This window comes from Apium graveolens, chromosome 2 (assembly GCF_009905375.1).
Source record: "Apium graveolens cultivar Ventura chromosome 2, ASM990537v1, whole genome shotgun sequence".
NCBI classification, from domain to species: Eukaryota; Viridiplantae; Streptophyta; class Magnoliopsida; order Apiales; family Apiaceae; genus Apium; species Apium graveolens.
Window position 1 is genome coordinate 290,959,039 of NC_133648.1, and position 25,946 is coordinate 290,984,984.

At 35.8% G+C, this 25,946-nt stretch overlaps 3 protein-coding genes across 5 annotated transcripts; 1 reads left to right on the forward strand and 2 right to left on the reverse strand.

Moving 5' to 3' along the window:
- The first annotated feature begins 317 nt into the window (after positions 1-317).
- Positions 318-5,949, forward strand: LOC141708584 (peptidyl-prolyl cis-trans isomerase CYP21-4). Its single transcript, XM_074512283.1, has 8 exons — positions 318-494; positions 1,620-1,826; positions 2,825-2,864; positions 3,120-3,167; positions 3,397-3,482; positions 4,502-4,636; positions 4,738-4,888; positions 5,569-5,949. The coding sequence occupies exons 2-8, from the start codon at positions 1,675-1,677 to the stop codon at positions 5,653-5,655; spliced, it is 699 nt and encodes a 232-aa protein (XP_074368384.1). The 5' UTR covers positions 318-494; positions 1,620-1,674; the 3' UTR covers positions 5,656-5,949.
- Positions 5,950-7,070: 1,121 nt separating this feature from the next.
- Positions 7,071-9,610, reverse strand: LOC141708585 (pentatricopeptide repeat-containing protein At1g02370, mitochondrial-like). 2 transcript variants are annotated; one of them, XM_074512286.1, is made up of 3 exons: positions 9,283-9,610; positions 7,854-8,534; positions 7,071-7,781 (listed from the first exon to the last, which is right to left on the reverse strand). In XM_074512286.1, exons 1-3 carry the CDS (start codon positions 9,532-9,534, stop codon positions 7,284-7,286), a joined length of 1,431 nt encoding a protein of 476 aa, XP_074368387.1. In that variant the 5' UTR covers positions 9,535-9,610; the 3' UTR covers positions 7,071-7,283. The 2 variants fall into 2 exon arrangements, with proteins under 2 accessions (XP_074368387.1, XP_074368386.1); XM_074512285.1 differs by having other exon boundaries at positions 7,071-8,534.
- Positions 9,611-12,225: 2,615 nt separating this feature from the next.
- On the reverse strand, positions 12,226-19,851 carry LOC141708586 (pentatricopeptide repeat-containing protein At4g01990, mitochondrial-like). 2 transcript variants are annotated; one of them, XM_074512288.1, is made up of 3 exons: positions 15,792-19,851; positions 14,700-15,034; positions 12,226-13,697 (listed from the first exon to the last, which is right to left on the reverse strand). In XM_074512288.1, the coding sequence occupies exons 2-3, from the start codon at positions 15,015-15,017 to the stop codon at positions 12,450-12,452; spliced, it is 1,566 nt and encodes a 521-aa protein (XP_074368389.1). In that variant the 5' UTR covers positions 15,018-15,034; positions 15,792-19,851; the 3' UTR covers positions 12,226-12,449. The 2 variants fall into 2 exon arrangements, with proteins under 2 accessions (XP_074368389.1, XP_074368388.1); XM_074512287.1 differs by having other exon boundaries at positions 14,700-15,046; positions 15,792-19,850.
- Between the last annotated feature and the right edge of the window lie 6,095 nt (positions 19,852-25,946).

Below are 25,946 nucleotides of genomic sequence, written 5' to 3' on the forward strand. Positions count from 1 at the left end.
ACATGTATTTGGCATTTGGATTTCTCTACCTATGTTCTAGTGAGCCTATAAATAGGACTTAAGTCTCATCTTGTAAGATACACACTTGAATAGAATACAATTTTATATGATGTCTTCTCTCCCATATTCATCTTATATATAATATATATAATATATTTCTAATAAGAAAGACAATTTGAGATTTGTTTTGTCAGAGAAAATGAGGCACGCTAACAACACTAGCGTGACAGGTTGGGTGAGTTAAATCAGTGACAGCCGAATGGCCCAGTAAAGTTAGTTTTCAACATTAGACAGACGACCGAACTGACTGTCACATAAAAATAGTTCCAGGAAGCAACGGGACAAGACAACATAGTAAAAGTAAACAAAACAACACAACACAACACAACACAACAAGGCCCTGCCCGGGGAAGAAGCTGCTTCTATCGTACCACTCAGCTTCATCTTCATCTCCCCAACCTTCTGTCTTTTCTCCAAATCTGCAATATTTTTAGGTCTGTTTTTGTAATTTAATTTCTTTTTATTTTAATATTCATTTGAGTTCTTAGATTCGATTTACTTTGATTTACAACTTCTAGTTTCACTCTCGATTTACTTATTTGCTGTTGTTTTTAGGATCCTAATTTTACCCTCACACTTTCTTCTTCTTTTTTTGTTTTGAATAAGATAAGATCTATTTTAGTTTAAAGTTTGCTTGATGCGAGACTATTAGACTATCATACAGGGTCACTTAGTATGCTCCAATTATAATTGAATACTACAAACTCAAAAAAATGCTCGCTTACATGCCTGCACCGAGTGGAATTACGGTTAAATTTGTTTGTTTTTTCTACTTCCTTGGTACATAATTATATGGAATAATAATATGGATTGAGTTTTGAGAATTGATATCTCAAATATTGTAATTAAATGATTTTGTGTTTATGTATATGTTATTTATTTAACAAGAGTGTAATTTATTGATGTTATCTAATATTCTAGCTTAAATGTTCTTGAAGTCTTGAGGTGTTCCACTTCATACTTGTTTTAGAATTTTTTGTTTTATTTGATAATGTATAAAGGTTGATAATTGATTTGATTTTTGAGTAGATCTTTAGTCATTCCAAGTTTTGTTGTCAAGAAGGGTCATGAGTCTATAGCCATGCTTGTAAGGGAACTAGTCTTTGAAATCTGCATTCGTATGTTAAACCTTTCAATATGTGGATTTGGTTATAGACCTGTAGTATCTAAGGTCCTCTATTATGGGTATAGTTCAAGAATTCTTGCAGCAGCGTTGTGTCAAAAACAACTTAAAATATTTTAACTTATAGTTAGAGGTCTCTGGTCTCATCTCCGTCATTGATCCTTAGGTGGAAACAGCTAGTTCTTTTCATTTATCTTTAGCTTAAGAAGATGTAATATCTGGATTAGATGCATTTTCTTTGATAGACGGAACTGCAGTTGTGTTCTTTTTAGAAAAAAAATGACTAGTGTTCTATGTATTGTTATTTTTTTTTAGATTGAGAAATATTTAATGGTTTACCTTTGTGTAAGTCTATGGCGTTAATGTAATTTTGATTTATGTGTTTTTTTTTTAATTTAGATATTGACTTTAACATGGCGACATGATTATATCTCAGGCTCACACGTGGCATCTTCACTTTTTGGCGCTAACTGTTTAAGCTTACAAGCTTCATGGCTAGAATTAAACCTCAAGCTCTGCTGCAACAGAGCAAAAAGAAGAAAGTACCCAGTCGTATTAGTGTCACTACACTTCTGCTCTATGGTCTAATTGTCCTTGTGATGGTGTTTTTTATGTTTGCAACGTTCAGACACTGGACTCGAAGGTTTGTGCAATTTCATTGTTGAGTTTAAAATATGGCTGAAGAACAAAGCATGAGATTTGGCAATTGCATCTGTACAATGTTCCCAATCCGTGGGATGCTGCTATTCCCAGCTCTTAATAATATAGTTTGTGTAGACTAGTATGTTTTCTGTAGATAACTACTTCCTGGAAAACAGCATGCTTATGAAAATTTTAGAAAAGCTACCTGGTTCATCACGTTCCAGTTAAACGTGTATCCACTATCCATGCTGCTGGTTCTATCTGTTCTGGGTCATGAAAATTTATGTTACTTTCATTGTCTCACCTATTGTTATTTATGTAAATTATCATTTCACTGTGTTAAGTACTTAAACCCGACACCCCCTTCCTTCCAACCTAATGCACCAGGACCGTATAAGAGCATCTCCAATAGGCTCTTCAAACAAGCTCTTAAACCAAAATATAAAGCGCATGTCAAAACCAAGCTCTAACAAGCTGCTAGTGGCTCTTAAAAACCTCAAGAGCCTCTTCTCTCTCCTCTCTTTTAAGAGCCACTAGATAGCTCTTGACTTTTTATTAATAAAATATTCATATGCACATGTTTCATTTCAAACATTTGTCATGCATAATATGAAATATGAATAAAATAAAACTTAGGAGGCAAAATAAAGAGTATTGTTGGAGAGTCACATTATTTTTATTAATTTAAGAGCCTACTAAGAGCCTCTTGGAGATGCTCTAAATTGACCTATCAAATACCCATATGCAACTCCAAGCTTATGTTTAAATACCGGAAACAACGTATGTAATTACCGAGGAACCCCATTAGACTGAACACTCACCGCTTACTCACACCCACACGGACACAGCCTTACATTCATTTTGTAGTAATTTCTTTTAAGCCTCGCATACATTTTGTAGCAATACTTTAAATACATTATCTGGTTAGAGTATAACTGCTAAGACTTCTTATTATAATTTTTTATCAGATAAGATTTTTACATGCCAAATTTTTTCTAGGTCGACGCCTCACTCAGAGGATGGCTTACCAAATCTGGTGGTATGCGTTCTTAACTTTCTAATTGTTGTCTTCTGCTTATTTACTATAGATAGGTTCCCAACTGTTCTATAAGTTGCCTATGTGACATTCAATATTTCAAGCGGAAATAGTTTTTGTTCGTTGTTCCCAGAATCCCAATACATGGAATTTTCTCATTCTATTAACATGCCGATGCCTATTATCTATCTTGTATTGTTGGTTAATAATGATTTGTAGTATTTGACTTCTGCCTAATTTTTTTTTTCTATGTTGCAGCATGAAGATGCTTTTGTTGGTTCAAGTTCTGATGTTCCCAGATTTGCTGTAAGTTTGTCAGTATATATGTTTTCTGTTCTAAAAATCTGGTAGTGTTTGGTAAGTTTAACGTTTGATGTGTATTTTTTCAATTCTTTATACTTTAAACTGAATAAAAATTTAAAGATTCTGTATATGTCAGCTGATATGTTATTAAACACTACTTGTTCTGAATAAAGTTTTTTTTAATCTATTTTTTATCTATTTAATTTAATCCATTAATATTTTTTAAAATTAGATTTTCAACACCTCAAAAGGTTCAATAACTGTGGAACTTTACAAGGAAGGTTCTCCTGGAGTTGTTGATGAATTTATTGAGTCATGGTAAGTGTTGAGCTCCAGTTTATATGCATCGATTTCTATCCAGTGTAGTATAAATTGTTGACGTATTGACTTTAGGTATCTCCATTTTGTTATCATGAAATTAGTTATTATTAATTTAACATGTTCTGCTTCAGAAGTACACCAATATGTAATCACTAATCACCAAATACAAGTTAGGATTTATCACTTAGTATGTCGTGTTTGTGAGGTAATATGCAGCCAAGTTCTTGTTTTCATAAATCTGTATTTTTTTTTACAAATGGTTTTATCACTTATATTTTAAATTGGTTAGATTCAGTAATTAAAATATTCTTAAGGGCCTACTAAGTTTTTAAGAGCTTGCTTAGAGTACTGCATATTCTGTACACCATTAGTTTTATATTTCACTCTTTCATATAGCTTGCCAAAATGTCTCTTTTGTTTAACATCCTTTGAGGTTTGTAACATTGTTTATAACATACAGTAGTTGCATATAGTAGTGTAACAAAATTTAGGAAGCCAGGGTCTGTAGAAAATTATGTGATCATTCGGTGGTTCATTGTAATGTAAATCTGGCGGTCTGAAAAATATAGCATTACAAGGGCAAGCATAAATAATTCCATTTCTTTTATGATATCTTTGTATTTTGTGTACTATTTACATTTTAAAGTGTACCAAAATTTAGGAGCCGGGGGTCTCTAGAATATAATGTGATCTTTCGGTGGTTCATTGTAATGTAAATACGGCGGTCTGACAAACATAGCGTTACAAGGGCAAGCAAGATAATTACATATTCTATAATTTATCTCTGTATTTTGTTTACTAGTTAAATTTGAAATTGTAACAAAAGCCGGGGTCTGTGGAATATAATGTGATCTTTTGGTGGTACATTGTAATGTAAATCCGGCGGTCTGACATATATAGCTTTGTAAAGGCAAGCATAGATAATTACATATCTTTTAAGATATCTCTATAATTTGTGCATGATGCAAGCAACTCTGAGTTATCATGTTTGACATAGTGCCTAATTTTTTTGACAGCCAAATGGGGCACTTCAAAGGAATGTCATTTAATCGTGTAATTAAAAATTTTGTAATTCAAGGAGGTGACTTTGAAAGTGGAGTTACAGAAGACTGGACGTCAAAAGGAAAGCATTACGGTCATCTTGATGAAAGGTTTACCCTCCGTATACGTTTGCATAATTTTTAAAATAGTATTGAGGAGTCCTGATGGTTTTGATTTCATGCTTTGTTTCTATCATTTGACATTTGTCTAGACTAAAGCACGAGGCTTTTATGCTTGGGACTTCAAAGGTAAAACATGACAAAGAAGGATTCGAACTATTTATTACAACTGCTCCAATCCCGGATCTTAATGAGAAGCTCAATGTTTTTGGGCGAGTTATCAAGGGTGAAGATGTTGTGCAGGTTATCATTACAATACAATCCTTTTTTTATTCCTTTCTTCCCTTCGGCAATGTGGATGTTTGCTTTGTTGTTTTGTAGGGAACATGTCACCCCTTCCGAATATTACAACTTAATTCAGTTAGATGTATAGCATTGTAGAACACTTCTAGTAGTCATCATTGTGGGAGTTAAGATTCAGTTATGTGGAGTTCAAACATGGTTATCTGCTGAACATGTGGGACTGGGTACCATTAACCAGTTTGTGGTAGACTTTTCTTAGTCTTGAATTTAAATTCTTAACGATTTAGGATGAAAAGTTAATTAAATCTATTTAAAAAAATATCACAAGAATCAGTGAGTTGCTACTTGTCAGTATTCTACCTTGTACTTGCTTGATTGATCTTCAGTCATTTTCATACTGTATACATGCCACGTGGAACTAAAGTCCCAGAAGTAGTGACTCACTTCGAGTCTGCATTTTGATGTTTTAACCATTTAAAAGAATTTTAAGAATTTTAACGTAAAATTGTGTATCTATATATGAAAGATTTTATCTTTTTAATAGCCATGATTTTTGTCAATTACATTGAGCTTAGTTGTTTAGTGTTTGGGTATTGGATCAGTATTGTGCTTTATCTTCACTTACATTGCAATATATGGCAATGTTACTAATATTTACATTTTATCACTGCATCGTTCAGGAAATTGAAGAGGTTGATACAGATGAGCACTATCGACCTAAATCCCCTATAGGTATCATTAGTGTCACGCTGAAACACAGGATATAACTTTGATGTTCCGTGGGTTTTCGACACCTTAGACTTGTAAATTACACATATTAATCTGACAAAGCATTCGGCCAGAATCTTTTTCCATTCTCCTACTGAATTTGTCCGGGATGAAGAAACATGAAAAAGTTGCAGTAGCAGGGGGTTTTAGCTTTGGCCTGAGGCCTTTGTGCTTGTGTTGAAAATATCTGTTTATTCTGTTTCATACCTTCACAAACTCAAAGATAAACTACTTGTACAACTCATTTCAGCGGATTTGTGTACCGAAGGAGAGAAAATGAAACTTCACCAGCACTTGTCCAATTTTCTAATTCACGCATCTAACCGACCAGTTTTTTTTTCTTTTCCACTAAATATGAGAGATGATATTCTCCATGACCCGTATTTTCGAGATGGCAATAGAAGTTACACTCCATGCTCATATATGTAAAATTGCAGCAGTCATGTAAATTTTCTCACCTCCTGTTGTTATTTCCATATGTAGCTACAGTGACAGAAAGTTATGTGAAACATGACTTGCAAAGGTCACCCTGAAGAGAGTTTATAGTAGATGTTGAAAAATGAACTGCTATGCCAAAATATGCTCAATTCGTCATCCATTTTGCGTGCAACTCCAAGACAACGAAAGGGCTATACAACTGTGCTTGTCATCTATTCAAATTAAATCCAATCAAGCAAAGTCCTCAAGTTCAGAGCTCATTCCAATTCCATCATCGATAATGGTTGGCGATCACGTCTTTCAGATTTCTTCCTCTAAACGCTCATTTGCGAAGTCCAGCCTTAGGACACAAAGCCGAAGCCAAGTGTGTTAGTTACACTGTTGCTCTACGTTGTTTTGGATCATCTCCTCCACACACACTTTGCACCTCCTCCTCCATATTATTAAACAATAATATTTAGCTGCCTAGCCATCCGGGATGTTGTGTGAAATCATATCCAGAGATATGCTCTCGTTTTTCATCTCCTGGACCGGAGAAGACACTTTTTCTGGAAGGTGTAGCCAAATATATAACATGATAATATCAGTTGTTTGAGCCAATGGAGTGGCAATTCAATTTCATGCAATTTCTCAAGGCTTTCTTGTGCTTTCTAAATCAGTTTTTTCTTTACAATAATAGTTTAGCTAGAGCCCCATAAGATTTATTCATTGCTGATGGTGGGCGGCCAGTTAGATAATTGTCGCAGCAGCGGATTTTTTACTATTGATATCAGATCCAGATGCTTTGCATAGTCACCTGGAGAATCATATTGTCATGCTTCTCCATCAACTTCTTTACCTGCAGCATGCAACATCCACTCCTTTACACGATGTCAAGAATTCTAACATTGTCAAACACAAGATGGGTGTGTGGGCGTGTTTAACAAGGAAAAGAAAAAAAAAGGAATAACTAATTTGGTTTTCCCAGTTAGTAGAGTGGTTACTAATTCATACTCTACATACAGTAAACACAAGTACTCCAAGGTCCTTCGCAATGCCAAAGGAGAGGACAAAGTAAGATGAAAAACTATAAAGATATAACAGGAAGTGTCATATGCAGTTCATCTCTTCATCTGTTTCATCAAATTGCGCATTTATACTTATTGAACTAGGCTTTATACAAGGCACATTAAGAATAAAAACAAAACGGCTACCCAGGACAGACCCTACCAAGCAACTCCTCAAGTTCCACGCTAATCTCAATCCCATCATTGATAATCCTATGGCGCATTTCGGGTGCAGTCTTACTGGAAGCTACATAAGTCTCCAGCAATAACTTGTATGCCTCAGAACCAAGAGGCTTTACCCTCTTCAGAATCTTGCAACACTTTTCAGCACCGTTTACATCCCTCTCTTTCTTAAAATACTCCATAACAAATCTGTTCACATCCTCATAAATTTCATGCCATTCGTTGTCCTTGACTTCGGACATAGCTGCTTCGAGGCGTCTTAAAGCCAAATCTACTTGCTTCTTATCCAAATAGTATAAGATTAAGGGTTTGCAGTGCACGTAGAAAGGTCCTTTGCATCTCTTCATGATGTTGTCAAAGACATCTTCAGCTTCTCTGATCAAGCCATGCTTTACGTATAGCAACATAGCTGCTTTTGCGATCCTTATATCATAACTGGAACAATTTGATTCCCACTCCTGAAAAATTTTCTTAAAGCCTTCAATGTCGTCCAATCTGGAAAGAGACTGGACCATAATAAGAGTACTTACATTAATGGTTACTCTAAATGAAGACTTTAGGTTCTTCCAGATCCTATGCACCTCAACAAGATTAGATGTTCCAGCATACAAGCTTATCAGGTAATGGAAAGGTTCACGGTCACAGCGTTGTCCCATCTCTCTAGTTTCTGCCTCCAATTTTTTTAGGGCTGATTCAGCTTTTTCTTTATGTCCAGCCTTGACATAAGCTGCCGCCAGGTTACTATATGCTGTCCAATTGTACTGCTCCTCTCCATTGTTTACATTCATCTCCTCGAAAACTCTTTCTACACCCTCAATATCATTCATTTGAGAATAGCTAGTCATCCAGATGTTATAAGTGTGTACACTAAGAGGGATGTTCCTGTTCTTCATCTCTTGCACCAGAGGAATCACCGCCTCTGGCATACCTCGTCTCATATACAGGGACATAAGATTATTAAAAGCCAATGAAGAAACAAAACGCAGTTTATCCATCTTCTCGAATAAAGTTTGCGCTTTGTCAGTCAATTTTTCTCTGCAATAGCAGTTAAGTAGTGCTCCATAAGTAGATTTTTCCTTTGATGATTCCGGAAGACCGTTAAAATAATTTTCAGCAGCAGAGATTCCTTTAACTTTGGATACAAGATCCAAGAATTTAGCATGATCAGTAGGGTGAAATTTAATGTTTCTCATCTGCATCCACTCCATCACCTGTGTCACATAGGTTGCAACATCAATTTCCCAATACAAATCTGATAAAAATAATAACTTTTCTGTTTTACAAGGACAGTAATTGTAGGAGAATATCCACTCTTCAAACAGATCAAAATGATAGGAAAATGGTTGTCGAGCATTCACCACATACTATGCACAAGCCACAGTACAATGATTCCAAAACTGAAGAATCCTCCGCATAAAATACTTGGAAAGCTAGAATTGCAACAAATAAGACATGTAAAATCAAGAACTGAAAAAACTGTAGGACAACTAGCTTAATCTTGTGAGTTGTGACATAATATTAAGCACCAGATATAAACAAGTTAAAGAGGCTCAAACTATCATAACAAAACAACACAAAACTAACTCAGACAGCAATTACCAGTATAACACTTGGTTGGGTGGAAGGAACAAATTAAAACAACGAAATGAATTTGTACTACTTTTTAAGCTAACACCAATAATTTCCACTCCTTAAATCCATTTAGCACTTACTCCCCCTAATTCAAAAATGTTCCTAATCACTACATCCATATCATTCATAAACCTTATTCTAAAAAAACACCAACCAATTTCCCATTCCACATACTACCTCATTCCATTATTTCTTACTAACCGGACTGTAAATATTGTCACATTCCTAACAAAAAATGCACTATCAAATAAACTACACAAAAGAACAATTCATGGAAACACAAACTCAAACACATTTCGCAACAAAACAAAAGTAAAGAACACAAACCTGAAGAGCGTGGGTGGCTTTACCAAATTTACGGAGCTGCCAAATACAAGAATCAAGTTGATACTTCCTAGCGTAATAACCCTCACTAAAGTACTGATTTAAAGTATCAATTGCCGAACCTCCAGTTTTTCCTAACGCCGATAATCTATTATATAAAACATCACTTTTAGTGCTCGCCGGAGCTAAATGTGCCTTTCTCACCGCCGTGCACAGGTATCTAATCAATCGATGGCTAGGATTTGTCATTGTCATTTATCTCATTAGCTAGGGTTTTGCACCGGTGGTGACTGGTGAGTGACCTTGAGGGGTGAATCAAACAGCACCTGTCCTGTTTAACAAAAAATCTGATATATTTTAATACAAAATAACGATTTTTTTAAAAATATATAACTTATAATTTAAACCTGAAATATGTGATATAAATATCGTAATTTTATAAATTATTTAGGTGTTTCAATAATTTTACATATTTAAGTTAATAATATATTTGATAAATCATAATTTATAGGTTATAATTATTTGATAAAATTAAAATATAAATTACAAATTACATGAATTAATAATTTTTAAAAAAATAAATTGATTTGTCCCTCAACTACTGTTATTTTATTATTTGTGTCTAAACTAAAGATTCTGTTTCTCATGTCATTTAACTTTTAATTTTTTTTCAATTAAATCCCTCTGTTAAAAAGATTCTAACACCTGTCAAAATCTTGCTCGGAAAAATCCGGTCATCAAAAAATTTTAATCGAGAATAATTTGGGAAAGTCTAAAACACCTCAAAAAAATCATTAAACACCTTGAAAAGTTTGGTTACTAGAACTTGTAATTTGAAGCTCATTACCATCTTTGAACGAAACTCTTATTTTCTGAATAATTTAAAAACTTATGAAGAGGCGCGTGTCACGTTAACAAAAATTAACTTCGGTTATAGATTTACTAACGGAAGAACTTGGATCAGAAAAATTGAAAATTAAATTACCTAAAATACGAAATCTTTATGTCATGGATCAAAACAATAAAGCCGCGATGATTGAGGGACGATTCAATTTATTTTCTCCTAATTTTAATATATGAATATAAAGCAAAAAAAAAGATAATTTAAAAATAAAGATAATTAGTTTGGTCGGTATAAAGTCTCGGGTTAAATAAAATTATATGATTAAAACATACTAAAATAAAATTGAAATAAAAAATAACTAACCGTCAATTTTCTTTTTGTCGGGGTCCATCATTTAAATTTTTTGAAATAAACAGATTTTTTGTTTTATAATTTATAAGACGAAAGTATCATATAAGTGATATAAAAATTATAATTGATAATTTATGTGAGTTTTTGAATAATTTTACTCTTAAATTGTTGTTATGTTAATAAATTATAAGTTATAAATTTTAAATTTTTTAGATGAACAAAATATAATATAATAATTTGATACATACATATAAATTTTAAAATACAAAATTATGATAATATTTGAGACAAAAAAAAAAGAGAACGTGGTTAAAGAAAGAAATGAGAAAGCGAAGTTTCTCTACTTTCGCATTTTGACCCAAAATGAGAAAAGAAAAATCATATAAACATAGCAGAAGCATAACGGGTTTGGCCCCAAAAACGTGAAAAATATGAGTGGCAAACGTGTGTATTTAGTGTCTGTTTGGAAAATTTTAAAATAATTAACTTATATTTTAAATTGAATAAATGACTGATAATTGATAAATTGATAAATACCTATAAGTTATAAAAGTGTTCGGATAATTTAACTTATAAATCAGAATTTTTTTAATTAAATAAACTAAAATAAATAATTTTTAAATATAATTATTTTAAGTTTGATTAACATTGAAAAAAATATATTTTAAAACTAAAACTGATAAAAAAAATCAAAAATAAAAAATAAGTTGAGAAAAAATACGTCGTTACTAATATTCAACTTATCAGCTTATAAGTTGTAAATTCAACTTATAAGTTTGGTCGACAAACACTCGTCAATAAGTAGTGACGGGGTTATTAAGCCAATAAACTGGCTTATAAGATTTACCATACAGGCCCTTAGTTTGTAACTCATTTTATGAGCGTTTTTTCAATTCGAGTCTATATTTTGTTTTCTTAGAAGTTGTATCTTTAAATTTGAATTTCGCTTTGTTTTGCACTCTTTGACCGTTTTTAACTTTTATATCAGGGGTAAAATCGAAAATTTTTGGTCTTCAAGAACAAATCGTCGGATTATTCGATTTTCCAGTCCAAACCTACAAATAAATACATGAATCGATAACAAACAAAAGTTATTTGTAATATCAAATTTCATGAAAAATACCCGGAAATCAAACCCCCAATTCGAAGTAAGAATCATAGAATCGAGTTTAATTTTTATTTTATTTTACTTCTTTTGATGATTTTGAGGCTATAATCAGCCAGGACTTGATTGGAACTTCGATTTGGTTACTAGAACTTGCGATTTTAGCTCAATAACATCAAATTATGAGGTGTATTTAAACTATAATTTTTTTCCCGATTTTACACCCGGTGAAACTAACAATTTCAACAGAATTTTGTTCCGGGATATAAAATGAAGCGAAATTTAAAGTTAAAAGTGAAACTTGCAAGATTACATAATACTGACCATAATTGAAAAAGCGCCCAAAAAAATTGGTTACAAAGTCTCAATTTCTCACAAATAATATATTTATTTCATTTTTTCAATATTTTTTAAATTTTCAAATGTTTACTAATTATCATTTTCGAATTAGTCATTATGGAAATTAACTATTTGTTTTCTCAATTTGCAATCTATTTTACTTTCATATAAAGTAACTGCAAAAATATCAGAGCTGATTTATTGTTGCAAAAATACGATAATTATTTTAGGCAACAAAAAAATACAGTTTTCCAGATATAACCAGGATCAACTCTTTTCTTTAACGAAAGCAAAAATAAAAATACAATTGACTGATTTTACTTGTCTTTTTAATCGTAGTTAATGATTCACGCAAGTTTTTTCGTTTTAATTGTTACAGATTGTAGAATCGTATTTTTCTTTTACAATTTTGGCTCTAAACTCTGCTAATCACAGACCACTCCATTCCTTGCTTTTCATAAACTTCTACTTGCAAAGCCAACCATTAAAGAGAAACAGAATACGTCTCAACTTAGCATCAACTCCTATTTTCTACCCAATACATACCCTTCGAAGCAGCTCCTCAAGTTCGGGGCTAACTTCGATTTCATCATCCATAATCCTGTTGCGCATATCAGGTGCCTCTTTACTAGCAGCTACATAAGTCTCAAGCAATAACTCGTAGGCTTTACAATCAAGAAGGCCTACCTTCTTCAAAATCTTGCAAAACTTTTCCGCATTATTTACATCGCTCTCTTTCTTAAAATACTCCGCGAATCTATTAACATCTCCAGGGGTTGGACACAAGTCATTGTTCTTCACTAGAGTTATTGCTGTTTCTAGGCATCCTAAAGCAAAATCTAATTGACGTTTTTCCAGATAATAAGGCATCATTCGTTTCCATAACCAATGAGCATTTCTGTTATATCCTTTTAAGACGTTGTGGAAAACCTCTTCAGCTTCTTTAGACATGCCATGCTTTAGATAGAAACTAATAGCCTGATATGGCAGCCTTTTATCATAAGCCGAACAAGTTGCTTCCCATTCCTCAAAGATCTTCTTATAGCCATCAACATCGTTCAATCTGGCAAGTGCCTCGAGCATTGATAGGGTACTCTGGTTACAAGTTATTTTAAATGTCGACTTGAGGTGCTTCCAGATTTCATGGACCTTAACTAGATTAGTGGTTCCAGCATACAAGCTTATCAGGTAATGGAATGGTTGACGGCCACATCGTTTCCCCATCTTTCCAATTTCTTCCTCTAATGTTTTAAGGGTTGATTCAGCTTTCTCATAAAGTCCAGCCTTAACATAAGCTATTGCCAGGTTGCTAAATGTTGTCCAATCATACTGTAACTCTCCATTATTGTGCCTTATCTCCTCAAAAACCCTTTCCGCTGCCTTGATATCTTTCAAACAAGCATAGCTAGTGATCCAGATGTTATAGGTTAGTATGCTCAATGGGATTTTTCTGTTCTTCATCTCTTCGACCAAAGGAGGCACTTTCTCTGGGAAATCTAGTCTCATATACAAGGACATGAGATTGTTGAAAGCAACTGAAGAAAGCAACTGCAATTTATCCATCTCCTCAAATAGATCTAGTGCGTGGATAGTCAATTTTCCTCTGCAGTAGCAGCTAAGTAGAGCACCATAAGTAGATATATCCTTTGCTGATTCCGGGAGGCCATTGAAATATTTCTCAGCAGCAGAGATTCCCTTGACCTGTGATATCAGATCCAAATGTCTTGCATAATCAGCAGGTTCAAATTTAATATTTCTGGTCTGCATCCACTCCATCACCTGTGTCACATAGATTGCCACATCAGTATATAGAAATATTTATGAAAAACATTTCTTTCAAAAGGTTTTTTTTACATCAATGTGACATCCCGAGTCACATCCAAAGGCTAGATATTATTTTTCCGGGTCTATCCTGACTTACACTTTTATCCCAAACAAGTTACCCCACACGCTTCGATCTAGGATGAGGATGTTAAAATCATGATATTTCAGAGTCACAAGGATAACAATCTTTGGTGAAGCAATTCATAAGAGAAGCAAAAAACATTTTAAAACACAAATAACTTTTTGCCAGTTACTTTTAATACTTTTTAGTGCCTGATATACTGTTCTACCTTTAGGATGCAGTTTGCAGTTTCTCAAAAAAACCTTTAAACTTTTGTTAAACCTTTAAAATTTAAAATTTCCTCAAAGCCCGGGGTATTCACAGAAACAGAACTACAACATGTTTACCTATTACTAGGAGTCAAGGTAAGGTCTGTGTATATCTCCGCTTCTGCACAGAGGACAACACCCTAGCTAGTGGTACGTTCAGTTTGGCTTTTACAACATGATAGTATGTACTTCACAATAAATGTGCCATACACAAGAGAATAATATGGCTCAACAACCAGGTAGAGCTAAATACGAATTCTACAATATACATGTGTCAATTTTTCTTGTTGAGAGAATTTAAAAAAATCCTAAAGAAATCATAGGTAGGCAAAGCAAAATTACTACTGTAAATGTCACTCTTTTCTTACTATAAGTACACAATAAAATCACACAACCTAAGCAATAAAAATTAAGGCGTCTATAATTTAAACACTAAAAATCGATCGAAACATTGTTCTTTCTAATACTTTGCAAAACTAAAATCTACATTGTTAATTTCATTTTGATATCTACAAAAAAAAAAACATATATATGTATTGAGTGGCAAACACGTGTAACAAAATTTAAAAAGTGCAGAACAATTGTTAACACGCGTTTAAAGCTTTCAAAGAAGGGGGAGAATAAAACCTCCAGGGCCTGGCTAAGTTTTCCATTTCTGCGGAGTTGCAGCATACAAGAATCCAGCTCATATTTGTTTGCAAAATCGCCTTGTCCGAAAAATCCATTTAATGTGTCGAAAGCAGAGCCTTTCGATGTACCTGGCGCCGATAATTTACGGTAAAGTACATCTCTTTTCACTCTAACTCCCACTTTCTTCGCAGTCGCCAGCGGCGCTGTATCCGTTTGTTCCACCGTTGCCGCTGTACACATGTATCTTAGCAGTGACGATGGTGTGGCAACGAATCGACGGCTAGGACTGAATAGCAGCTTCATCTTTCTTCTCATTTCTTCCTGGCTATTTCCTAATTCAAACTCTAGGGTTTTGCGTTAGTAAAAATACGCATTTTTCTTATTCAAAATAAAATTGAAATTACACATTTAACTTAACAACCCTGCTCCCAGGTTTATATAATACGTAATAAAAAATCATGTGTAAAATTTTGATTGGTCATAAATATTGATAGACATGTGGTACCAAATTTTTTTCCTAGTTGAAACTTGAAACTTAGTTAAATTTACTTTGTTAAATTTATATTTATTAATATTTTTTTAAAAAAATTGATAGCATGATTACAAAAAAAAAGTGAAATAGTTTTATTTATCTTTTATTTTTATTTTTTTTAAAACTAAAAAATAATGGAATAAAGGATGAAAGTTGAATGAACCAAAAATTTATATTCTTTCTGATCTTGAAACGAAAATTACCGATAAAGGTTACTGAATGTGACTAAATTTATTTTATAAGAGTAAGAGATTTATATATACATTCATCGTAAAATTGAGATGAAAGTAAAAGCAAGTTGAGTGTATGGTTAAAATGATACCTCTTTCGTCCCGGTTTAATTGTTCATAATTATTATTTTCCTCCGTCCCAAGATAATTGTTCAGTTAGATAAATTTGATAAATAAATAGTGAATAAAAAAGGTAAGTAAAAGGTAAAATTATTGTCCCAATTTTATGTTATGACAAGTATTATTTTATTTGAGCTAATTGAATAAAAGATTGATTTAGACTGATCGACAAAAAAAATGAGGCGGAGGGAGCATTTGATGTTACACCTTTCTCTATTTTATATTGACCAGATACTCGATGATAACTCCGGTGAGCGGGCGGCTCCGTCCGGCGGCGTTCCTGGACCTTCTGTGCGGGGGTGAGGTGTAGCTGCTGGTTGGGCGCCTGCAAAACAACACCGGAAGGGGGGTTTGGCTCCCACGGCGCCTCCGGTGTGAGAATAAGAACAGGTTTTGGGGAATACGAAGGTATATATGTTTATGTAATTTAGAGGCTGCTGTGTATGTGTGTCTACATGTGACGGCTGCTGTGTGTTTTTGAGTGTATGAGAGTGTGTGAGTGCAAGAGTAAAAATATTTTTCAACCCCTAAACCCTTCAGTCTTGGGGGTATATATAGCCCCAAGGTAGGGTTTAGGGGTAGTTACCTCTAAATCTGGGCCGTTGGATCTTGGGAGCGGAGGACGCCTGGCTTAGGCAGATTGCTTACACGTGTCCAGGGGAGGACCACCTCCAGAGTGTCCTAACGGCTTCTGACACGCGCCGTGCTTGTCTGGTGTGTTGGTTGTTGATAGCTGTCATAGTCACGTGCCCACGTACCCCTCCTTGGCGGGTTGTGGGATGTGATGCGTCTGCTGAGACCTCCCTCACCGTGGTTTTGGCCCCGATCCGGATCCAGGTATGCAGGCGGATCCGGATCCGGGAAGTAGGATAGACCCGGGCCTGGGCTCCTATGTTTGATTGGCCTGGGAGAGGGGGGTCTTAGCAGGTCGGTTGAGCCTGACCCCTTTAGTCCAGGTTGACTCCTGCCCGGGTCTCTTATGCCCTATCATTTGCCCCCCACTCCCTTATGCAGATTTTCTGGATGAGGGAGTAGAGTAGGCTTGCATATTTGGCTTAGTAAAGAAAAATTCTTGCTCCTGTTGCCCCCCAATCCGGATCAGGTGTAATGAATACCAATCCGGATTAAGGTAGAATAGTTGCTTCAGAAAAATTCCTGCTCCTGGTTGCCCCCCAATCCGGATCTGGTGTAATGGATGCCAATCCGGATTAAGGTAGAATAGTTCAGAAAAATTCCTGCTCCTGGTTGCCCCCCAATCCAGATCTTGTGTAATGGATGCCAATCCGGATTAAGGTAGAATAGTTTCTTCAGAAAAATTCCTGCTCCTGGTTGCCCCCCAATCCGGATCTTGTGTAATGGATGCCAATCCGGATTAAGGTAGAATAGTTTCTTCAGAAAAATTCCTGCTCCTGGTTGCTCCCCAATCCGGATCTTGTGTAATGGATGCCAATCCGGATTAAGGTAGAATGGTTGATGCCTTAGAAAAGTTCCTGCTCCTGGTTGGCTCCCAATCCGGATCTGGTGTGGTAGATGCCAATCCGGATTAAGGTAGAATAGTAGAATAATCCTGGTTGACAATGATCCAGATTTATATTATTGATCCGGGTATTGGGCTGTGGAATTTGAAAAGTTTGGGATTTGTAACGTCTTTCAGTTTATTCCCTCCCACGAATTTGAATTTTTAGGCTGTGGAAGTTGAGTGTGTGGTTAAAATGATACCTCTTTCGTCCCGGTTTAATTGTTCATAATTATTATTTTTCTCCGTCCCAAGATAATTGTTCAGTTAGATAAATTTGATAAATAAATAGTGAATAAAAAAGGTAAGTAAAAGGTAAAATTATTGTCCCAATTTTATGTTATGACAAGTATTATTTTATTTTAGCTAATTGAATAAAAGATTGATTTAGACTGATCGACAAAAAAAATGAGGCAGAGGGAGCATTTGATGTTACACCTTTCTCTATTTTATTTTGACCAGATACTCGATGATAACTCCGGTGAGCGGGCGGCTCCGTCCGGCGGCGTTCCTGGACCTTCTGTGCGGGGGTGAGGTGTAGCTGCTGGTTGGGCGCCTGCAAAACAACACCGGAAGGGGGGTTTGGCTCCCACGGCGCCTCCGGTGTGAGAATAAGAACAGGTTTTGGGGAAGACGAAGGTATATATGTTTATGTAATTTAGAGGCTGCTGTGTATGTGTGTCTACATGTGACGGCTGCTGTGTGTTTTTTGAGTGTATGAGAGTGTGTGAGTGCAAGAGTAAAAATATTTTCCAACCCCTAAACCCTTCAGTCTTGGGGGTATATATAGCCCCAAGGTAGGGTTTAGGGGTAGTTACCTCTAAATCTGGGTCGTTGGATCTTGGAAGCGGAGGACGCCTGGCTTGGGCAGATTGCTTACACGTGTCCAGGGGAGGACCACCTCCAGAGTGTCCTAACGGCCTCTGACACGCGCCGTGCTTGTCTGGTGTGTTGGTTGTTGATAGCTGTCATAGTCACGTGCCCACGTACCCCTCCTTGGCGGGTTGTGGGATGTGATGCGTCTGCTGAGACCTCCCTCACCGTGGTTTTGGCCCCGATCCGGATCCAGGTATGTAGGCGGATCCGGATCCGGGAAGTAGGATAGACCCGGGCCTGGGCTCCTATGTTTGATTGGCCTGGGAGAGGAGGGTCTTAGCAGGTCGGTTGAGCCTGACCCCTTTAGTCCAGGTTGACTCCTGCCCGGGTCTCTTATGCCCTATCATTTGCCCCCCACTCCCTTATGCAGATTTTCTGGATGAGGGAGTAGAGTAGGCTTGCATATTTGGCTTAGTAAAAAAAATTCCTGCTCCTGTTGCCCCCCAATCCGGATCAGATGTAATGAATACCAATCCGGATTAAGGTAGAATAGTTGCTTCAGAAAAATTCCTGCTCCTGGTTGCCCCCCAATCCGGATCTGGTGTAATGGATGCCAATCCGGATTAAGGTAGAATAGTTCAGAAAAATTCCTGCTCCTGGTTGCCCCCCAATCCAGATCTTGTGTAATGGATGCCAATCCGGATTAAGGTAGAATAGTTTCTTCAGAAAAATTTATGCTCCTGGTTGCCCCCCAATCCGGATCTTGTGTAATGGATGCCAATCCGGAGTAAGGTAGAATAGTTTCTTCAGAAAAATTCCTGCTCCTGGTTGCCCCCCAATCCGGATCTTGTGTAATGGATGCCAATCCGGATTAAGGTAGAATGGTTGATGCCTTAGAAAAGTTCCTACTCCTGGTTGGCTCCCAATCTGGATCTGGTGTGGTAGATGCCAATCCGGATTAAGGTAGAATAGTAGAATAATCCTGGTTGACAATGATCCGGATTTATATTATTGATCCGAGTATTGGGCTGTGGAATTTGAAAAGTTTGGGATTTGTAACGTCTTTCAGTTTATTCCCTCCCACGAATTTGAATTTTTGGGCTGTGGAAGTTGAGTGTATGGTTAAAATGATACCTCTTTCGTCCCGGTTTAATTGTTCATAATTATTATTTTCCTCCGTCCCAAGATAATTGTTCAGTTAGATAAATTTGATAAATAAATAGTGAATAAAAAAGGTAAGTAAAAGGTAAAATTATTGTCCCAATTTTATGTTATGACAAGTATTATTTTATTTTAGCTAATTGAATAAAAGATTGATTTAGACTGATCGACAAAAAAAATGAGGCAGAGAGAGCATTTGATGTTACACCTTTCTCTATTTTATTTTGACCAGATACTCGACTCATGAAATTAAAAGAGGAAGGTCAGATAGAGATTTAATTTTTGTTAAGTGTTAAAACTCACGAGCATGTTAATGAAATTAATTTCACATTATGAATTTTTCAACTCTTAGGTAAACTAGCATAATAACTCGTGCGAGGCACGGGTCATTTTCTAGAATTTTTTTTATACACCATACAATTATAATGTTTTTAGAACAATTCCAACAATATCCTTATATAGGCTCTTGAGTCAAATTTTGAAGAAATAGAGATAATATTTCCCTCCAACAAGTTTCATGTCCCCCTCTATAACATTAAAAGTTTCGAATGTTTCCTCACTTTTAGGAGTGAATATCCCATCAACTATTATTATATTATATTTTTCTTACCCGTTATTTTATATTTAATAAATGAATATAAACAGGATAGTAAGTGTACGTTTAAAACGAAATGATTAAACTTAATTTGTAAAATGTCGTTAGTAAGTTTATAAATAAAAAGCTAAAAATTAACATACATGTTGAATACAGAGTTGACCAAAATCATGAATTTTATTTAAATAAACTATCTGTACTGCTCTTTATTGTTACTGAGTTCACTATTAACTTACAATTGACATACTCAATTTAAAAAGATAAAAAATGCATAATTAAAGTCAGAATGCCTTGCAATCATAATATACAATAATATAAAATTTACATTATTGTTAATATTAAAGTTGATTTTAATGAAAAATATTAGTTTTTAAAATTCAGTGTATGTATGTATGGATCATGTACGTATGGAAAAATGTTAGTTTTTTATTTACACTACTGTTAAGAAAGTAAGATTAAGGCTCTGTTTGGGATTGCTGTTAAAAATTGTTGTACTGTTAGAAAAAGTGCTGCTAAAAAAAGTGTTGTTGTAAAAATCAGATGATTGTTTGTTAATATTTTTGATACGTATATGTTTTAATACAAAAAATTAAAAATAATGATGCTTTTGGTAAGGTTTGATGGTGAAATCAGCATCTGCTTCCCGTAACAGTTGAAAAGCAGCTTTTTCTATAAGTATGGGGGACTTACCTTCTCTAACAACAACTTTTAGGCTAAAAACACTTTTCCGAAAAGCAGCTTTTAAATTTTACCAAACAGTTTTTTAACTGCTTTTCAGCGAAAAGCTGCTGTTGCTTTTTGCAACAACAATACCAAACACACCCTAAGTTATACGTATGTGTGTGTTAGCATGTAAATTATTATATGTTACATCTCTTGGTAAATTATGATAGTTTCAATTATTTATATGCTAAATATCTGATTTATGTACATGTATAATCATTATTAACATCTAGTGAGATGATTGATTACTTAACTAACATGCATTTATAATTATTCAAAAATTAAAATTATGTAATAAATAAAATTGTTATAATTTATATATGATATTCACATTATCAGTGACAAACAATCCATATCTATTTTTTACGCAACCGGGTATCAATCATGATTGTAACATAAAAATGAATTATATATTTTTAAGACTTATTATTGATATTCATGGTTTTTTTTGAAGAATTCGAAAGAAAAATTGTAATTAAATCGTTATTTAAACCGTTTTTAAGTTTCTTTCATTACGACTCTAATATTTCTTCATATTATAATTTGATAACATTTTATACTATTCTCCTAAAATTAAAAATTTTCAGTTCGATAAAGTTTTATAAATATCAGTTGAACTAGTTAATTCCTTCAAATTATTGAACAATATATGTTTTTTTCCTTAAATAATATAAAATGCATTGAATCAAATGCTACAATATAGTATAGATATAACTTTTATTTGAATAATTCAAAATATTAAAATAATTCAAAATATTTGTACAATATTATCTTGATCAATGAATATTGCCGATCTAAAATAATTCATTTTTAAAAGTTAGTTTTTTAAAGTGAAAAATGAAAAATAAATCGATTTAGTATATCATTGTAGTTTTAACAAATCTCGTGAGATCTCATTTCAAATTTCAAATATTCTTAAAATCAGGAAAAATCCCAAAAATAATAATACGTTACTAGTGAAGTTAGTAATTTTAATATAAATAATCAATTGACTCCTATAAACACCTCAAACACATTAATTTATATTAACACAACATATTAAAAAATTTCACATTATTGGTAAGATATTCTCGCCGAGTTTGTAATTTAAATTTACTAAACGTAGAATATGGCGATGTTTTTCGGCCGGGTCATGTAGTCAAATTTCGAGTATTTTTTAAAAACAGGCCAAGTTCTAAAATGCATTGACTCATTATAATTCGAACTTATCTAAATATGTAATACCAATATAAATTATTTATATATAAGCGATTCCATTTTCAATATTTTTAAAAAAAAATTATATATGTACATTTTAATTACTTTTTATAATAAAAAATATGTTAAAATATATGAAATATATTTTCAAACTAAAAAATGATTAATAAATAAGATAATAATCCATTTATGTACTATGCCTAATTTTATATCTGGAATTCAATTCTTTAAAATTAACTGTATAAATATTCAACTAACTATCTTTTTTTACGTAATTCAAGTAAGTATCTTTAAAGTTAAATAAAATATTTATTCAGCACACTTACATATTATGTGTATGATAAAAAGCACATGTGAGAATATGGTGTAGCGGTAAGAGATTGTATAGTTGATTGAAATAACCTGAGTTCGATTCCCACGAACCACATTTTTTATATAACTATTAAAAACAGGGGTAATTTAGTCTTTTCAATGAGATTTTTTAATCTCATGAATTTATACCCTTGTTGGGCTATTATATATAGAAGAGATGAGTGAAATATGTTATTTCATTTTTCAATTAATTTATTTTTACATCATTTACTTTCTCCCCTAACAAATTCAAATAAGGGTGAATGTGATATGATGATGCATGGAAAGGGCCTACAATTGTAATTTATAATTTCGTGCGCATTAAAATTTTAACAGATAAATAATAATTTATCATATTTAAAATTTTTTGTTCATTTTAATTATACACTTAATTTGATATACTTTAGGTAAAATTTCATGTATTTTACCTAAAATATATCAAATAAACGTGGGTGGGGGGAATTAATGAAGTATTTTGTATTTAGAAGCAGAACCTGATAGTACATATAGCTCCTGAAAGGACTACTCCTAGGCCTTCAACTCTATACAGCTCCTGGAATGACTACTCCTAAGCTCCTAACTCCATGCAGCTCCTGCGAGGGCTACTCCTAGGCCCCTGACTCCGCGCAGCTCCTGAAAGGAGTAGTCCCGCACACTACCACTCCTAACTAGCTCAGTCCCGCAAGCCTAACCTTTGTGAATCCCAGCACGTGAGACGTTGGCCCAGACACGTGATGGGGACAACTGTCACACATCAATCATGGGAATAATCAGGGCACGTGTCAAAGGATCCTTAGAACATTCCTCGGCCAGTCCCGCACTGACATGTGTAAAGCATCCACTCCAGCCAGGTGTCCTCCGCTCCCAGAACCAATGACTATGATCTAAAGGTACCAACCCCAAAACCCTACCCTTGGGCTATAAATAGCCCAAGAAGGTGAGGTTTTGGGGTTAATCATTCTTGCACACTCATATACACACACAGCCACCTTACATTCATATTCATCTTCATCTTCCCAAAAAGTTAGTTCTTACTCTCACGCCGGAGGTGCCGCGGGACTCCAACCCCCCTTCCGGTGTTGTTTTGTAGGAACCCAACCATAGCTAGACCTCTACAGCGGCGAAGGATCCAGGACGGCGTCGAAGGAGCAGCCCCGCCACCAGGAGTTATCATTTGGCGCTAGAAGGAGGGGTCCTCCATCCTTGGGTCTCGGTGCCTCTGGATTCACCTTCATCAACAAACTCTTCAAAGAGTCCATTTTTCAAACTTGTAAGAACCCAAACAACCAACCTTCCCCATAAGTATGAATGTTGTTTATTTCAGCCACGTTTGTGTGAGCCCGTTTTGTTGATTAAAGCCACATTTGTGTGAGCTATCGTTAACTTTAATCGTTATTGCTCTAGTTTGAATATAGCATTTGCGTTGTACTACATCGTTGTTTAAACTGCTCCCAGGAAGCTATTTGTTAGTGTTTGTTGTTATTCTGGGTAGTTTCTGCAAATTTCATAAAGCAACCTTAGATCGATATTCTCTGTGGCATATTGTTGTTATTTGTTGTTGGTATTGTTGAGAAATGGCAAGACCAGGAAAGAATACCTCTGGAAGACCATCTGCTAGTACTCAGGTCCAGGAGCCGGACCACTCTCAGGCCCTCGACCCGGGAGCCGAGAGAGAAACATTCCAGGAGCAACCACTACACCCTCCTGTAGTGGAGAGAATTGTAAACACCAGGGATGCCAGGACCCTCACAGAGCTCAATCAGTACAAGTACACCAATGTCCCGGTAGCCGAAGAGCACATGGCAAACCTTACAAGCGATGAACTAGCAGAAGCAATCAGACTATATAAGCAGGAGCAGACCCGGCTCTAAGAAGAAGCCGAACTAGAGGAGGAACCGGAGGAGTCCGGGGACTCCCATCAATCAAAGAGGTCTGTGTTCGACCGAATTGGAGCCAAAGGAAAGAAAAGCAAAAAAGATCAAAGCAAGAAAGAAGCAGAAGCTGCTAAGCAGAGAAAGTTGGAAGAAGTCCGGGAGCAAATCAGGAAAGAAGAAGAAGCAAAGCTAGAGCTAAAGATCCAAAAGAGAATGCAGCTAGAAGAAGAAAAGCTATTGGCCAAGTCTAGGAGCAAAAGAACTCGGAGAGATCCTACTCCGGAGCTGATTTCTGATGACGAAGAAGAAGAGGGGCAGAAGGACCTCAAAGACATGATCTATGAATTGCAGAGAAAGATGGACAAAGACTCAGGAGTAGAGGTTGGAGAAACATTAACTCCATTCAGCCACTCCCTGGAAGCTATCCCCCGGCAGCGGAACTTGAAGCATTACAACTTCGACTCCTTCGATGGACTAGGAGACCCGGAGGAGCACTTGAATTACTTTGAGCAAATAGCGCAGATATATTACTACAATGACTTGACGAAATCAAGGTTCTTCGCTTCAACTCTTAAGGGGGGGGGGGGCAGAGATGGTTCAGCAGAATCCCCTCCCGCAGCATCCACTCTTGGAAGGAATTTCGAACTTCCTTCCTTCGGAGATTTCGGGCAAACAAAACGCACGAAATGTACATGTGTCACCTGGAGACAATCCGGCAGCATGACAATTAGTCCCTCTCTGCATACATGCGCCGGTTCCAGGAAGCAATCAACAAAGTTTCAAGTTTGGATGAGAGGGAAGCTTTAAGCATTTTTAGGAGAAACCTGGACCCAGAGAACAACGAGAGGTATATAGTGGAGCTAATCAATAAGGAGCCGCAAAGTCTGGCAGCAGCTTATTCCATGGCTGCCAGATTCATTAAGGAAACAGATGTGCTCCAGGCAATGAGGATGACCCGGAATGGGGGGTCCAAGAGCAAAAACACTGATGACCGACCGAAAGAGGGTTACCATCAGGATAAGAAGTTCAAGCAAAGCAACCAAGGCCAAGAAAGACAAACTACTCCGGTTTTCCAGAGACTTGGTCCTAAGAAGGAGTCAAGCAGTGACCCAGGACCCGCGAAGCAGCCCCGGAAGCCAAAGCAGGAGCCGGACTGGACTCCTCTCAACATGACCCGGGAGGAAATCTTGAAAGAAGTAAAAGACAAGCCTTTCTATTATCCTCCTAAACCAATGCAAACTCCTCTGGAAACAGGCCTTATAATAGGCAGTGTGATTACCACGAAACCCATGGCCACAAGACTGGGAATTGCTTATTACTCAAGTACTTTATTGAGGACCAAGTGAAGAAGGGGAACATGAACAAGTACTTAGTTCGGGACAACAGAGGGGAAGCACAGAAGAGAGGAAAGAATGTAGTCAATGTGGTCCTAGGTGGATCCCACTCCCCACCTCGGAGCCCGGACTTCGGCGAAGAAGTACTCTCAATCCAATCACTCCCAGACCTGGTGATATCTTTCAGCAGCAAGGACTACGAAGGAGTCAACCCTCATCACAATGCAGCTCATAGATAATGAAGTAAGAAGAATGCTCATAGATAATGGCTCCTCGGTAAATATTCTCTTCAAGCACACAGTGGATAGAATGCAGTTAGGGAGTGTCCGCTCAAATGAATGTCGAGAGGATCCACTCTATGGCTTTGGCCACAACTTAGTCCCGATCCAAGGAACTTTGTATCCACCAGTCATTTTTGGATCCGCTCCTAACCAAGTGACTCATGTCATCAAATTTTATGTGATCAATGCTCCTTCTTCATACAACGGTATTATTAGCAGATCAGCTCTAACCATGATGCAAGCGATAACTTCAATCTCCCATCTCAAGATCAAATTCCCAACCCCGACAGGAGTCGGGGAGATTAAAGGAGATTACGGAGTTGCTGAAACATGCTATAACCAGGGGTTATTTATGGCAGAAACCCATCAAGATAACAAGAGGAAGGCTACGGTCCTTCGCAAGCAACAAAGCATGAAGAATCACCGACCCTGGACAACGGAAGAAGCAAACAAAATAAGTCCAGATGGACTGGCAAGCAACCAAGTCATGGTACTAGACGAGGCAAATCAAGTC

Coding starts and splice junctions, on each gene's coding strand:
- LOC141708584 (XM_074512283.1), top strand. CDS start 1,675: ATGGCTAGAATTAAACCTCAAGCTCTGCTGCAACAGAGCAAAAAGAAG. Junction 1,827..2,824: donor TTCAGACACTGGACTCGAAG/GTTTGTGCAATT, acceptor AATTTTTTCTAG/GTCGACGCCTCACTCAGAGG. Junction 4,889..5,568: donor AGGGTGAAGATGTTGTGCAG/GTTATCATTACA, acceptor TGCATCGTTCAG/GAAATTGAAGAGGTTGATAC.
- LOC141708585 (XM_074512285.1), bottom strand. CDS start 9,534: ATGACAATGACAAATCCTAGCCATCGATTGATTAGATACCTGTGCACG. Junction 8,535..9,282: donor AAGCCACCCACGCTCTTCAG/GTTTGTGTTCTT, acceptor TATGTGACACAG/GTGATGGAGTGGATGCAGAT.
- LOC141708586 (XM_074512288.1), bottom strand. CDS start 15,017: ATGAGAAGAAAGATGAAGCTGCTATTCAGTCCTAGCCGTCGATTCGTT. Junction 13,698..14,699: donor AACTTAGCCAGGCCCTGGAG/GTTTTATTCTCC, acceptor TATGTGACACAG/GTGATGGAGTGGATGCAGAC.